Source organism: Kryptolebias marmoratus, linkage group LG5 (genome assembly GCF_001649575.2).
Source record: "Kryptolebias marmoratus isolate JLee-2015 linkage group LG5, ASM164957v2, whole genome shotgun sequence".
Classification (NCBI taxonomy): Eukaryota; Metazoa; Chordata; class Actinopteri; order Cyprinodontiformes; family Rivulidae; genus Kryptolebias; species Kryptolebias marmoratus.
The window spans coordinates 1,209,139-1,225,217 of NC_051434.1; the positions used below are offsets into that span (position 1 = coordinate 1,209,139).

The 16,079-nt window shown below is 47.0% G+C and overlaps 1 protein-coding gene across 1 annotated transcript in view; it reads left to right on the top strand.

The window, feature by feature from the left end:
- Nucleotides 1-9,733, top strand: part of tmem170b (transmembrane protein 170B) — a 35,388-nt gene extending 25,655 nt beyond the window's left edge. Inside the window, exons 6-8 of the mRNA XM_025002544.1 lie at nt 3,826-4,325; nt 6,167-6,337; nt 7,347-9,733. Coding sequence (XP_024858312.1) covers nt 3,826-4,325; nt 6,167-6,337; nt 7,347-7,477 — 802 coding nt within the window. The 3' untranslated portion in view covers nt 7,478-9,733. The remainder of the gene's footprint in view (nt 1-3,825; nt 4,326-6,166; nt 6,338-7,346) is intronic.
- Nucleotides 9,734-16,079: the final 6,346 nt, after the last annotated feature.

A 16,079-nucleotide genomic window follows, 5' to 3' on the forward strand; every position in this document is an offset into this window, starting at 1 on the left:
AATGTTAACATCTTCTCTTCTAGTTATGTTCTTAGATACTAATACACCCAAATATTTAACTTCATTTTTAACCTTGATTTCTTGAATATTTTTATGAATACAAGTATGAATGGGAAGAATCTCACATTTTTTAATGTTAAGTCCCAGACCTGATGCCTTAGAGAATAATGAAATTTTATGAAGGGCTTTTTCAACCATGAAATCATTTTTCAAAAACAATGCTGTATCATCCGCAAATTGGCTAATCTTAAATTCTCTGTCAAAAATGTTTATTCCCTGCAATTCAGGGCTACTATTAATTTGAAGGGCTAATAACTGAGTTGTTAAGATGAACAATTTTGGGGAAATAGGACAGCCCTGACGAATGCCTCGCTGGATCTTAAATCTAGAAGTTAGACCTGGATTTAAAGAGACTGAGCTATAAATATCATTATAAAACATCTTAATTAAACCACAAAATGAATCCCCAAAACCCAGAAACTTTAGAGCATCTATCAAGAAGGCATGTTCGATTGTGTCAAACGCCTTGTAGAAATCAAGGAACAAGATCAGACTTTCATTATCAAGGTAGTCACAATAATCTAACATATCAAATACCAATCTAATATGATTGTGTATGTTTCTCCCTCTAACAAAGGCTGATTGACTTTCATCAATTATGTCCCTAAGTCCTTTATTCAGGCGTTCAGCAAAAACATGAGCTAAAATTTTATAATCAGTGCACAGCAGAGTGATGGGTCTCCAGTTATCCAAACTGTGCATATCTTTGTTAGGTTTTGGAATTAAGGTAATTATACCTTGTTTCATTGTGTTAGAGAGATTACCTGTCAAGATGCATTCTAAGAAAGCTTTATAGAGCATATCTCTAATCTCTTTCCAAAAGAATCTATAAAATTCAGTTGTTAGTCCGTCCAAGCCAGGCGACTTTCCAGGGGCCATCTTCAAAATAGCCTTATCTAACTCTTCAAGTTCAATTTGTTTTTCCATAATTTGCTTAAAATCTAAGTCAATGGCTTTCTTGAATTCTCTAATAGTGTTTAAAAACATACAGGAATTTGTCTCAGAATAGTTAGATTTGTATAAGTTACAGTAAAAGTTATGTATTTCATTATTAATCTGTGTTTCATCTTCCGAAATAGATCCATTTATATGCAATTTATTGATCTTCTTTTTTATTTGTCTATGTTTTTCAAGGTTGAAAAAATAAGATGTATTTTTCTCCCCCTCCTCGATCCAGCGAGCCCGAGAACGTACGAAAGCACCTTTAGCTTTTTCTACATACATCTGATCTAGTTCATTCTGTAATTTATTTAATTCCATAAGTTCTTCAGGTGCCAAGTCTGTCTTTTTACAAAGATTATTAATATTTGCAATGATATTAAGTTGTTTTTGATTTTTAATTTTAGAGAGTTTTTTACTTGTTTGAATAGCCAGCTCTCTTATCTTAAATTTAAACCATTCCCATTTACTCACAGGTGACATTTCCAAGGCATTGATTTCCACTGCCAGTTGTCTGACATCATTTCCAAAACCAGAATTCTCCAGAAGAGTATTATTTAATTTCCAAATACGAGTAAGACCAGGATCAGACCTTGAAAACAGAAGAGATATAGAAATAACACAATGATCTGTTAAAGGTGAAGCAGAGATATCACACTTACTAATATGATTTATCAAGGAACAAGAAATGAGCCAGTAATCTATTCTGGAACTTAAGCCATTCCCAGAGGCATTAAACCAGGAAAACTGAGAAGTTCCAGGGTTTTTAACTCTCCAGTAGTCAATCAAATTTGCACTATTCATCAATTGAATAATCAGGTCATCATATTTATGACACTGAACCCGAGGAGGATTTCTGTCTAACCAAAGATCAGGCACCAAATTAAAATCTCCTCCCACTATAATTTTATCGGTTGAATAAGAATGCATACTATCTGTAATACGTTTACACAAGTCATTTATCAAATTCTTATTTTTGCCTCTTTCATTGTACCCGTAGACACACACTAAGATAAAATTTTCCTCATTAATTTCTGTTATCACGATCAGCCAATGCCCATCTGTATCACTAGTATGACTAATAACTTTACCTGGAAATCTGTTAAACAGAATCATAACACCAGCTGAGTGTGACGTTCCATGACTGAAAAATAATGAATCACCCCACTGTAACTTCCAAAAATTTACATCATCTTTAACAGAATGAGTTTCTTGTAGGAAAACACAATTAGCTTTTTGCTCCTTACAAAAAAGAAAAACAGCTTTTCGCTTCACATTGTTCTTTAGCCCCCTGGCATTTAAAGAAATAAAAGATAATATACCTGAAGTTTTTTAGTAGAACACTAAATCATAAGATGTGCAGGAGTGAGAAATCTTGTCCAAACTACAATCAGAAAAATGTGCATTTTACCTTAAAGACTTATCAGGTGAACCAAAACAATACTCATTCAGAATGCAGAGCTCTGTCAGTGTTTATGAAGGGTCGACTCTCTGATTGTTGATCAGAGCGTATCCTTCCTTCAGGAAAGCTCTCTGCCCTCTCTGCCTGGCATCCCGAACCAGCGGCCACAGCTTTTTACGAGCTTCCCTGTCTTCTTTGGAGAAATCTTCTTTAAACTGGATACGCATCTCCTGACAGACCCTGGCATCCCTGGATCTCTTCCAAACATCGTCTCGAACCGTTCTTGCCACGAACTGGATGATTATTGACCGCGGAGTGTTGTTTGAAGTGGCGGGGTCACGTTTCCTTCCCAAGCGATGCACAGTGTCGACCGTCTCCCGAAGCCGCTCCACTGAGATGGGCACCACTCTTGTCAAAATACCGATAACAACCTCTCTAGTATCTTCTCCATCTTTTTCAGCCAGGCCATTTAACCTCAGATTCCACCTCCTTTTGTATCGTGCTTGTTCTGACACAGATTCTTTAAGCCGTTTGTTTTCCTCATGAAGCTCACTGACTTTTTTCTGCAGCCCCTCGATGTTTTCCTTGTTCACATTAATAGCAGCAGTATTCTCCTCAATCTTTCTCTCAAACTTCAGCAAAAGCTCAGTTTGCGTATCCATCTTTAGCGCCAATGAATTCACCGCCATCAGAATGGTATCCCCGATACACTCACCGTGGGGGTTTTCGTTGCCTTTCTTGTGCTTTTTAGAGTGGGGAGGTTTGATTGGAGTGTGTGCCTGGTTAATTTTTTCCAGCTTAGAAGTCTGTTCATCAACTTCAATGTCAGCAATTTCACTATCTTCATTGTCACTCACACTGGGAAGAGCGACCACGCTGTAGTCATGTTCATCCATTGCAGCTAGCTTTCCTCCACGTGTTTGGCTCGAATAAAAAGCTTACAGAGCTTAAAATTTGTTACTTCCACCAGACTTATTAAAAAAAAAAACAACAACAACTGACTCACTGTGAGTAGTAAAAACGCACCCGAAATTGCATTCCAGGACTTAAAGAAAACTATTTACACTGGAGCCTGCAAAGTGCGACTGCTCACTCCGCCATCTTGGACACCTCCCATTGGTCAAGTAGCTTACATTTGCTGACGTTTAAAATCAAATAAACGCGTTCTTGATTATGGGATGTATCTGCAAGCACTGATAATAAAATTAAATGTTTTCATGGGTATTTTCCGTGTTGCTAAGCAACCATGAATTTTGTCTGAAGGTTACTGAATGTTTACGTCGTTAATTTAGGGTTAGCATAAATAAGCTATCGGCTAATGAGGCGTAACTATGGAGATATAACTTTATTATATCTTTATTAATGTCAACGGTCGTAACAAAACGTGACCCGTTTGTTTTATTTTTTAATATTTCTTGTTTAAGCTGCTACGTAAGCAGTGTATCCCTCCGCGCAGCTCCGGTACTCCGGGCCCATTCACGGAGCGACTTACGGCGGCGGAGACGTTTCAGCGTAACGCTCCATCAGGAAAGGGGCTGCTGGCCCTTTAAGAGGGACGCAGCGGGGCCAGCCGATGTAGGACGAGCCGACCGTCCGTGTGCCAGCCTGCGCCGCCGCTGCCGTCCCCATCATGGCCTCCGCACCGCCGACTCCACCGAGGACGAACCGACCAGCCAGCGGCCCATCTCTTCCCGCAGCGGAGACGGACGTGAAGCCGAAGCAGCGGCACCGGTAGAGGGGCGCCGCGCCGGGGAGAGCCGCCTCCGACCCCCCCGGAGCTCCTCCATGCCTTCGTCCAGAGCCAAGTTCGGCGATTCGATAAAGAGGGGTCCAAACCCGGGCAGCGGAGACATGAGCGTCAATCTGTCGGTCCAGCAGGTGCTGAGCCTCTGGGTGTCAGGTTCGGCCCTGCAGCACTTCACAGGTAAGGTGTGCCGGTTCGGAGGTGGAACCAGAACCAGAACCCCCGGGAGTCCACCGCGCGCGTGCACGGCAGGAGACTGTTACCTGACTGTGTTCAGATACAGCAAGACTGCTGCAGGACAACATCAGCTGAAAGTAGCTAAATGCTAGCTGGAAGCTAAAGGCTAAAAGTAGCAGGAGACAAACAGGAAGCAGCTGAAGCAGATTTCAAAGAGAATAATGTTTTTAAAGGAACTAAAAAGATCTCAGCGTGTTTCTGTTTCTGTGGGGAAATCTTTATAAATAAAGTGTCAAAGTTACAAAAAGTCCCATCAGCTGAACGAGCCGAAGGTTTGGATCTAACAGCCGAAACAGGAGGAGCTAAACATGAGAACAGAGAGTGCTGACTCAGCAGTAATCAGAGAGAAACAGAGCTCCATCCAGGTTCCTCTGTTAGAACCTGAGCCTGTTAGAACCTGAGCCCCTGTTAGAACCAGAACCTCTGTTAGAACCCGAGCCTCTGTTAGAACCAGAACCTCTGTTAGAACCCCAGCTCCTGTTAGAACCAGAACCTCTGTTAGAACCCCAGCCTCTGTTAGAACCAGAACCTCTCTTAGAATCCGAGCCTCTGTTAGAACCTGAACCTCTGTTAGAACCAGAACCTGTTAGAACCAGAACCTGAGGTCGTGTTCTAACCACCGGTCTGACCCGGTGGTACCTGTGTGCTGGTTCTGCAGCCTCGGGTCTACAGAAACCGGACGGGTCTGAAGACTGTCGGCGCGGTTCCTTCCTGCGGAGCTGTGGAACTTCCTGTTCTGCCGGCGCCGCTCATCATGACGGAGACGCACGTTCTGATTCGTTCCTCGAGGGTTCCTGCGGCGCTGTGGGAGGAGAGGAGAACCAGCAGGAAACAGAAACTGGAAAAATGAAGCTAAAATGAGCTGAATCACAGCTAAAAGCTATAATTAACGAAACATAAAATCAGCCAAACAGGAAATCCTCCATTAATTAAAATAAGAGCTAAAAGCTGAAATGTTTGAGAACGTGTGGAAGTTGAAGCTCGTAGAACGTCTCCTGTAGTTTGATGAACCTATAAACTGTTAAAATGCTGACTCAGCTCAGCAGGGTTGACCTTTGACCCTCTCAGACATGAAGCGACCCCTGGGAGGCTGTCACTCAAACTCCAGATTAAATCGGACCGTCAGCCGGTTCTGCCGCCGGCTGTCAGAACCTCGGCTCAAAGAGGCTCTGTGGCGGCGTGCTGTCACGTCTCTTCTCGCCCGGATCGATGCGGCGACGGCGGCCACAGTTGGTCCAACGAGACGAGGCCGAAGCTGTCCTCACGAAGCCTCGTTAAGGAGCCGAAGACAGACGTAGCTCAGCTTCCTGTCAGGTCCAGGGGTTATTTTCAGATTAAAACTGAACTTCCTTCAAATGTCTGTCTTTAAAAGCGCCTCTGAACCGCCATCTTTGACGTCTGAACGCTGAGTCAGCATCATTTCCCTGTTCAGTTTCTTCCTCTGTGGTGTTTCAGTTGCTTTAACCCTTCATGTATCAGAACATTCAGCTCCATCAGGAATGATGTCTTCGGACTTTTATACTTTAAATTATTTAACTACATTTAAAAAATGTTCCCCATAGAGATGCATCAAGATCTTTGTTTCTAAAATATCTGCTAATTTTAGCTGCTGTCCTGCTGAGTTTAGCTGCTGTCCTGCTGACTTTAGCTGCTGTCCTGCTGACTTTAGCTGCTGTCCTGCTGACTTTAGCTGATGTCCTGCTGACTTTAGCTGCTGTGGTTCTGCTGGTTCTGCCTGGTGTGTAACCGATGTTCCTGCTGGTTCTGCTTGTTCTCCGGCGCAGAGATGTGGTACTGGGTGTTCCTGTGGTGTCTCTTCTCCTCGCTCTTCGTCCACGGCGCCGCGGGGCTGCTGATGTTGGTCATGCTGCAGCGCCACCGGTGGGGCCGCCTCATCACCCTGGTGCTGGTCAGCGTGGGTTTCCTGGCGTCGCTCGGCGGCGGCGTTCTCACCAGTAAGTCCAGCTCCTTAAAGTCCGAGGTCATTAAAGGCCCGGCGTCCTAAGGATGACTCTCAGTTACTACCACACCACACTGCAGCTGATTACAGCAGCGGGTGATCATGTTTTTACCTGCCTGATCCAGGTGGGTCAGTCCAGAGCTGCAGTTCCTCTCGCTGCCAGCAGGGGGAGACAAAGCCTCCTGATGAAGTCAGATTTACACAAAAACAGAAATCCTCCATGTTTCTGAGATGCAGGTTCTGAGAAATGGGCCCAATGAGAGACAGCTGCGGAACCGGAGCTTCAGCTGCAGAACCGGAGCTTCAGCTGCAGAACCGGAGCTTCAGCTGCAGAACCGGAGCTTCAGCTGCAGAACCGGAGCCTCAGCTGCAGAACCAGAGCCTCAGCTGCAGAACCGAAGCCTCAGCTGCAGAACCGGAGCTTCAGCTGCAGAAACGGAGCTTCAGCTGCAGAACCGGAGCTTCAGCTGCAGAACCGGAGCCTCAGCTGCAGAACCGGAGCTTCAGCTGCAGAACCGAAGCTTCAGCTGCAGAACCAAAGCTTCAGCTGCAGAACCGAAGCTTCAGCTGCAGAACCCTGAAGCTTCAGCTGCAGAACCGAAGCTTCAGCTGCAGAACCGAAGCTTCAGCTGCAGAACCCTGAAGCTCTGAACGCTGCTGATTGATTTTATTTTTCTCTGCAGGTTTTGTAATCTACCTGCTTCTGCAGACTTTGTGCAACTTTAGCCGTTTATTTATCAAAACCTTCGGCTGATTTTTGATTTTTGTAACTTTTATACTTTTCAAAACCATAGAAACACATGGAGACCTGCTGTTTCTGGAGCTTTTAGCTTTTTGCTAGCCTACTGTTAGCTAACAGTTTGCAGCTTTTAGCCAGCATTTAGCTTCTTATAGCTGATTCTGCAGCTTTAAATCAAGTCTTTGATCAGGTTTGACTTTCGAACAGTTGATGTTTTTGTGTTTCTTCTGGTTTGTCGATGGTTGTGTGCTTGTTTGTCGTTCAGGTGCGGCGGTGGCGGGAGTTTACCGGATGGCCGGGAAGGGGATGGTTCCTCTGGAGGCTCTGGTGCTCGGCGTGGGTCAGACCGCCCTCTCCGTGGTCATCTCCTTCTCCCGGATCCTGGCCACGCTGTGAGGCCGACCCCGGGCGGGACCCACAGACTTTAAAGCCATCTTTGATGTTTTCAGAGTAAAATGTGCCAGCAGCCTCCTCTGCGACGACGGAAGGAAAAAGATCCAGTTTTTACTCAGTGAAACAGAAAGAACTTCCTGAGATGATCAGAACATTTCTCATCAGTATTAAACACCACCGGAGTGTGAACAGCTCTGCGTGAAGCCAGAGGAGAAAACCCGCAGCACAGCTCCGATCGGACCGGACCGGACCGCCGGTCGGAGCTGATGGTTCTGTCCGAGGGTTGGACGAGACGCCAGAACAGAGAGAACCGATCAGACCCGAGCTCCGACCTGAAGCGGCAGGAAAACATGGATCAGACGGCTGCAGGCAGAAGTTTCCATCCACCCATCACAGGCAGGAAGTCAGATTTATTTAAACGGGGAACGGTTCTCCAACAAACAACTTCAGTGAGTTTTAAAAACAAGATCTGTCTCTGGTTTAACTTATTCCCACAGCAGCAGGCGTCTCCTGGACCTCACTTCTTCTTCTTCTTCAGTTTAACTGGTTGGTTTCCTGGTACTGGGTTCAGGTCCAGAAGCTGAAGGTCAGCCTGATTTATCCAATCAGAGACCGGCTCTGATGGTTTATCCAATCAGAGACCAGCCCTGATGGTTTATCCAATCAGAGACCAGCCCTGATGGTTTATCCAATCAGAGACCAGCTCTGATGGTTTATCCAATCAGAGACCGGCTCTGATGTGTTCGGGGTCATCGTCCTGTTGGACCCAACTGTCCAAGGTTCAGTCGTCCAGCTGCTGGTTTGAGGTGAAGATGAAGAGTTTGGAGGTAGTCCTCCTCACTTTGTACCACAGCATGATGCTGCCACCTCCATGCCTGACAGCTGGTTCAGTGTCTCACCTCGACTCGTCCAAATGTCCTTCTTGTCTTTGTCTGACCGTCAGACTTGTCTCCAGAAGACATCTGTCTCGTCCATGTGGACAGCTGCAGGTTTCAGTCCAGCTTGAAGGTTTTGGAGCTTCTTTCTTGGTCCTCTCAGTCCATGATGATTAAAGCTGTCCTCACTGTGGACAGGGACAGTGGTGGACAGGGACTCTGGTGGACAGGTCACAGCAGGCTTGAGTCTCGGTGGTTCCTGGGTTCTTTAGGAGAAACCAGCAGCTGCAGTCAGTCCTGGTCACTAACAGGAAGTTGAGACTTTCACCTCCAGCTGTTAACAGATTTAAGGTGGTATCTCAGCTGTGAGGAGTCGGAGAAACAAAAATCAAGAAAATAAAAAACCTCCCTCCGACTCACAGACGACCCGTTTTATTTTTAACTCTTCTAATAAACTTTAAAAGCTTTTAAGGAAGTTAAAAATGTTCTCGGAGGAGACCGGAGAGGAAGAAATCTGCGACACAAACCCTCTGTCCTCCGACGTTCTGAGACATTTAGGAGACGGACGGCGCTCGTGGTGACGGGTTAACGATGGCCGCCGGATCAGATGATGCGTTAAAAAATCCATGAATTCAAAGTTGAGTTTAAACGTCAGAGAAGTTGTTTGTTGGAGAAAAAAAAAAACGTCTTTAAAACCCAACAATAATCGTGATGAGGGGATGGAAACTTTTTATTTGTTGCATCCTTGAAGCTGAGGATCAACCAGTCTGCCACAACATTACGACCACCCGGATCAACCAGTCTGCCACAACATTACGACCAACCGGCTCGTCTGTCCTCAGGCTGGAGGCCATTTTCAGTGTTTGTTGCTCTGCAGCTGTGAGCCGTTTGTCTTCAGAGGGGGGTGAATGTTTACATGAGTTGATCAGTGATCTTCAGCTGCAGGGTTGGGTTTTCCTCCTGTTGGGATGGGAGGAAGGTTACTCTGTGACTCCTGACACCAACTCGTCTTCATGGTTTGGCGTTTTTCCGATGCGAGTTTCACCTTCAGGTAACGCCGGCTCGCAGGTTAATGCCAAAGTTTCCTCCACCTTTAGTTCGTCTTCAGCACCTGTCGGGACATTTAGCACTTTGACGGCCGGACGGGGACGCTCATCTCGTTGTGTAACTGACCTTCAGTACCGGCTCGGCCCACCGGGGGGCGGTGTGGCCATGAAGGCCTCACACAAACACGGATCTGGGACCAAACACGATCAGATCTGCGTGTTCCTGAGCTGCTGGATCGGACCAGAACAAACCCTCAGTCCTGCTCAGCGTTTGTCTGTGAATGAAGGAGACAAACGATGTAAAATCTGTAAAATAAACTTCTTGTTTTTTAATTTTCTACCAAGCAGGCCTCTGTTTCTAACTGCTGCCTATTTATGTACGAACTGTAAATACGCCACAGTCGGATGGAATAAAACAGTTTTTTTCAGAATTAATGTTCAGGAGTTCTGTTTGAGGAGCTTTTCTCTTTCAGACGGTTCTTCTGGAGGAGACGCAGAACCGAGGCGGTTCCTCCGAGGCCCGAGGAGAACCGGCTGCTTCGAAACAACTGTGAAATAAATAAACGTGTCAGGAAGCTAAAGAGGAACGAAGGAGCTAAAAGCAGGAAAACTACAGGAATGTTTTTGTTGTAAATAAAGAGATGATTTATTTATACAGAGAAAATCTTTATAAAGTGAAACATTTTGAAGAGTTTTATCAGCTGAACGAGCCGAACGTTTGGCTGTAAAAATAAAAACTTAAGGAAGCTGGTTTCAGCTGATTTTCTGTTTTATCTGATTCGACCTTTTGTTTCCAGACGACCTTCCAGGTTCTGGTTCTGCTCGGGTCCGTGAGGGCAGGGCTGGGATTGAATCAGTGTTCATGTTTGTTATTTTGTTCTTTAACAGAACCGAGCGCAGCCTGGACCAATCAGAGGCCCGGGCTGAGGCGAGCAGGAAGTGTTTCTGATGGATGTTCGCCGCCGACTGGACTGGATCAGAACCAGAGCCAGAATTTACTGCAAGACGTAAAACAGAGTCAGTTATTTCACACATTGTTTCAGCACAGAACACCTTTAAAGAGCTTTGTCTGACCCACTTCCATTAAACGTCTTGGTTCTGGGATCTCAAACCGTCCAGAACCGCGTTCCACCTGATCAAACAGGTTTAGCTCGTTGTTTTGTCTGGACGGTTCTGGCCCACTCTTCTTTCCAGCGTTGCTTCAGCTCTCTGAGGTTCTGGTTCTGGACCGTTCTGTTTGTCAGACAGATGGCCTCACATCTGACTCCAGAATCAGCCCAAACCATCAGCCCTCCACCACCGTGCTGACAGCTGCAGTGCATTCTGGGTAAACATCTGTCCTCTGGTCTGGTTCTGCTCCAGAAGTCTGAGCTGCCATGTTGTTTTTTGGGGAGAGGCTTTAACCTTTGACCTTTGACCTGCTGACTGAGGCCTGTAGAAGCTGAGATGGAGCTCACTGCACGGTCTGACCTTCAGGGTGTGAATAATCTTTCTCTCTGTAGAACGATGGACTCCAGATGACCTTTGACCCTTCCTCTGAGGTCATTGCTGATGTCTTTCCGCTCTGGCGTTGTGCTAACACTCACCTGGAGCTCCTGATCCAGAACCTCTGAGATCCTCGGAGTTCTTCGCTCCACGTTTGTTTTAGTTCAGGTTTTGGTAAAGAACTGAAGGACTTTGTGTTTTTTAACGATGTTTAAAAGTTTAAACCTGTTTTATCTTTTAGAAAAACATCTTTTCCTATAAATAGTGATTTTTTAATATAGTTTGTAGTTCTGAGGTTTGAAACTGAGCCGATATCAGAGCTGAAACATAAACCGACACCGAGCCACTTGCTGCTATTGTCTGATTGTTTCCTGCTCAGGAAACACTCGGGAGGACGGCGCGAGTCCAAACCCAGGACCGCATGCCTGCTTTGAACCCGACCCGCCGCCAACAATGGCTGGCAGCGAGCCGACGGATCACTTTGCATTATTGAGCTCTCCTCTGTGCGCTGACTGGACGCCCGTTGTTCATAATGTGGAGTGTATAAAACCCAGACAGGCCGTCTGGACCCGGCTGAGCCCGGGTCCTGCTGGACTGGGGGGTCCTGAAGACGGCCCGGCTCAGAGGGACGACAGAAGGGCCGCTGTGGTCTGTTTGTTGGGTTAAGGAAGACAGAAAGTTTACTGAACCTGAAACGTCTCATTGGTGCTCGTCCTTCAGATGTCCTTTCAGTTGGACGTTTGTCCCCAAGTCTCCACGCTCGTCTGGAGCTGCCTGAGGACAGTCTTTTTCTGTCCTGGTTTAATAATAAATGATGATGAGGAGGAGGAGGAAGATCAGACTTTCTCTGCCTCCATTGTTCTGCAGAGCTGCTGCTCAGAACAAACAGTAATGGACCCCACCCGTCCCGTCCCGTCCCGTCCCGTCCCGTCCCGTCCCTTGGAGGGTTTATTGTCCCGGCCAGCGGCGCTCGTGAGGAACAGCGTGTCAAATACACAGTGTCTCCGGCGTCAGACAGGAAGGACTGAACTCTGATGGACAGGAAACCTCCAAACCCTACAAATAAACATTAAAGCAGATTATTTTTGTCCCTTTTGCACCTGAATGAATCAGTTTTAGGACAGATTTTTATTTGGAGGACAAACAGGATCAAACTTTATTTTTTCAGTTCTTTTTCTTTATCAACCAGCAGAGTTATCATTAAATTTAGATCTTTGTGATTAGAAATAAATAAATATCATTAAACGTCCTTTAAAAGCTGTGATTTTCAGAATAAAAGCTCATGTGTGTAATTCTCTGTGTTGTCCAGCAGATGGCAGCCCTGTCCAGGTCTTCATGAGGCCCTCAGCTGTTCGGTTCTGACCCTTTGACTCACCTGTGGAGCAGGTGGAGCGAGGGCTCCCTGAGGGGGCGGAGCCAGTGAAATAAACCAGCTGAAGCTGATTTATTCACACCTGGAGGTTCAGCAGGTAACTCACCTGCACGGCCTCCAGGGGGCGCTGCAGTCTGTGGCGTTCACCTGGACAGGTAACTGTCTGTCCCTCAGAGACAGTCTCAGCTGGTCTTCGGTGTCTTTGATCATGTCTCTCAGAGACTTCAGCTGATTTGGCTTCTTGTTTATCTGCAGTTTAAATATCAAAAATAATTCAAACATTTAGATCAGCTGAACTCGGATCAGCTGAACTCGGATCAGCTGTGATCTCGTCTTTAATTCAAATCAACTCTGAACAGTTTTCTCTGTTTCAGCCTGAGGAGCTCCAGATGAAGGATCCCCCTCTTCATTCTTCTTCTTCTCCTCTTCCTCCTCCTCCCCCCTCCTCCTCCTCCTCCGTTATGTAACAGTTTGCCTGCAGAACGTCTGAGGGTCCTCCTCTTCATCAATAATGGATTCTCTCAGAGGGAACAGGTGGGTCCAGGAACCTGAGGGGGTGTGGCAACTTTTCACCTTTTCATTAATGTCAGAAGCTGCACCTGTGGAAACACCTTCAACACGAGGATGAGGAGGATGATGATGATGAAGCTGCTGTTTGTCCTTCATTTGTTTAATTTTCTGTCCTGCAGCAGTTTGGACGCTCGTGTTGTGAAACTTTTTATTCCTGTTCAGGTGTCTCCACAGCGAGTCCTCCTCCATCTGTCCTCTGTCCTCCATGTCCTCTCTAACTGCGTCCATATATGTCCTCTTTGTCTCTTTCCTGGCAGCTGTGTCTCCGTCAGAAGGAGGATGTTGTCTGTCTTACAAACAGGAAGTCATTACCTGATGGACACTTTGTCCCTCTGCATGAACTGGATGAGTTCATTCATCATTCAGCTGCTGAGGTCCGATGAAGCCCTGCAGGTGAGCCTCTCACCTGCCTGGACGAGCCGCTGACTGAGCGGACCGACCCGGGTCCAGGTTCTGCTGAGCAGGAAACGGTGAAGCTGCATCCAGATGGAGCTGCAGGAGAGAACTGAAGACTTCCTGCAGGAGTGATTCTAAGGGTTTCTGCAGAAACCTGCTGCAGGTTTGGAGGAACATCTAAAGCAGCTCCTGCTGTTCGGAGGCGGTGGGCAGATCGTGGGGTAAAAATAAAGAGCAAAGAGAATGAGTCACCAGCCTGGATAAAAATACATCCTCACAGACACGTGCAGGCATACGCTGCTCGACGCGTGGCTGCCGTGACGTCAGCCGCAGCGTGGGAGGTGTGTGGGGGGGGGTCATTCTGCCTGAATGAACCGAAAATCTGGGAGCTAAAGTTGAATCAATGAGAGCAAACTGACAGATAACCCAGAGGCACCGAACTGATGTGAGAGAAATCATCGAGAACCGCGATGATGACGAATCCTGCAGTGAGAGGAGGAGAAGGAGGAGGAGGAGGAGGAAGAGGGTGGTGAGGCTGAAGGAGAACATTTGTTTCTGTCTTTGACTCCCGGGTTGGACCCTTCCACCGTCAGAACCGTCTAAATTCATGACAGAGATGTCGGTTCAAATCGACGTGTTCCTAAAATCTCTCTGAGGTTCTGATTGGACCAGAGACCAGGACACGTTCCTCCAGCCTCTGTGAGAACCTCTGCTGCTGGAGAACATCTGGGCTCAGAACAAGGTTCTGCAGACTCGGGTTGGGACATTCTGACGCTCAGTTTGAACCTCAGCAGGTGATTGGCTGATTAGCTGCCTGTGTTAACGAGCCGTTGAATGGGTGGAGCTAATTAAGAGGCCGCCTGGAGTTTGTCTTTCTGCGGTTTTAGCTGTTTATAAATCCAAATGTTCGGCTCGTTCAGGAGACGGCTGCTCGGACTGAGGAGCCGAGTAAACTCTCCTGATTCTCGTTTGTTTGTCAGGACTGCAGAGATCCTCCAGACTCGAACCGTGGCGTCACCTCAGAGCGGTTTAATCCAGGCTCTGTCTCTTAAACAGGAAATAAAAGCTCTAATCTGACTCTGGATAATTAATGACTCTGACTCGGGTTCTTCTGCTGCAGGAGATGTTCCTGAGGAGCCCACGCTCTGGAGGCCAGCAGAGGGTCATTAAACCCGGTGAGTAAGCCATAAATCAGCTGATGGATGAAGCATCCGGCTCCTCCTCCAACATTTCTCCTTTTCTTTGTTTCCTCTCCTCAGATGGATCTAAAATAAGCAACAACACAACTGCAGCGCAGTTCTTCCTCCTGCTGACGTTCTCCAGACGTTCCGTTCAAACAGGAGGCAGATGTTTAGGTTTGATGCTCAGCAGATTCTGTCCGCTGCAGAAGATGATCTCCTTCTTTGAATTGTTTGCTGGTCGGCTCGCGGTGAGGCGGTCTCGGGTTTGAATCCGTGGCTTTTCTCAGGTCAGGTTCAGGGTTTTACATAAAACTGATCTGATCTAAACCAGTTCTCTGAGCACTGCACGGTCTGACCTTCAGGGTGAATCTGTTGGGAAGATCAGCAGCCATCTTTCCTCTGTGGAATGATGGACTCCAGGTGACCTTTGACCCCTCCCAGATTGACAGGCAGCAGCTGCTTCTCTGAGGTCATTGCTGGTGCCTTTCCGCCCTGGCGTCGTGCTAACACACATGTCATGATTTCTTCAGGAATACTCGTTAAAGGTTAATGAAACTTCAGGAGCTGCTTTAAGACGGCAGAGAAAGCTGAAAGCAGCTGAAGCAGATTTCAAAGAGGGAAAAATATGTAAATAAAGTTAATTCAACAAATATCAGTCGGTGAAAGAAAAGTCTGCAGAGTTTGGGTTTCCTGCAGGAAACCAGGAACTCTGAGAATTTTCCCTCGTTAGTGAAAACCTGGCCTTCCCATCAGGCAGGATTTTCCCCTCCGGCTGCGTCCCTGGAAACGTTGAGTCGACACGTCTCTCCAGGATTCCAGCCCGACCTCCTTCAACCAGACGTCAGACCTTCGGCTCGGTGTTGGACGGAAACTCAGCCGGACTCTGGACCTGAAAACTCAGCCGAGTTTAGAGACATTTTTATCTTTAAATTATTGGTATTGTTGAGCCAAAAACAGCTAAAAGCTAAAGTAGCTTAAAAAGAGACAAACAGCTGCTGAAGCTGATGTTTCTGAAGGAGCTGAAGAGATTTCAGGAGGAAATGTTTGTAAATAAAGAATAACCCAGAAGCCATCTCCTGAAGAAGTTTGATCGTGCTGCTGACTCGGCGCTCACGCTAACACGCTAACACGCCGTGGTTGTTGATGTCTGAGGTGGTCGTAGCTGAGCCTGATGTCCTGAGAGACAAGCTTCAGGTCGTTTTCAGGGTTTGACCGAAGCTGCGGTAACAGTGGAGACATTGAGGTGGAGACATTAAGGTGGAGACGTCGAGGTGGAGACGTCACATTAGAGACGTTTCTCCTCTCAGACTCTGAACGTCTCTGAGCAACGATTCTTCTCGCCTCGTTAGCGGAGAGCATCAGGAGGAAGTCCTGGTTCCTGAGCGGACCGTGTGTGTGTGTGTGTTCAGAGGGTGGGGTGGGAGAATCTCTCGGTGTTTCCATGGCAACAGCCTCAGTTATGTAACATCATACAGTGCGGTGTAAACAAAGCACCAGCCGTGGCTCCGTGTCGCCTTTCATCAGCGCCGTCGTGGTGAGCGGCCGGAAACAGGCCTTCGATTGGACCTCAAACTGATGTTGTCCTGCAGTTGTGACCTCACAGGTTGTCTCCTGCGTCTCTGCAGGGCGTCTCTGCAGGGCGTCTCTGCCCGGCGTCTCTGCCCAGCGTCTCTGCCCGGC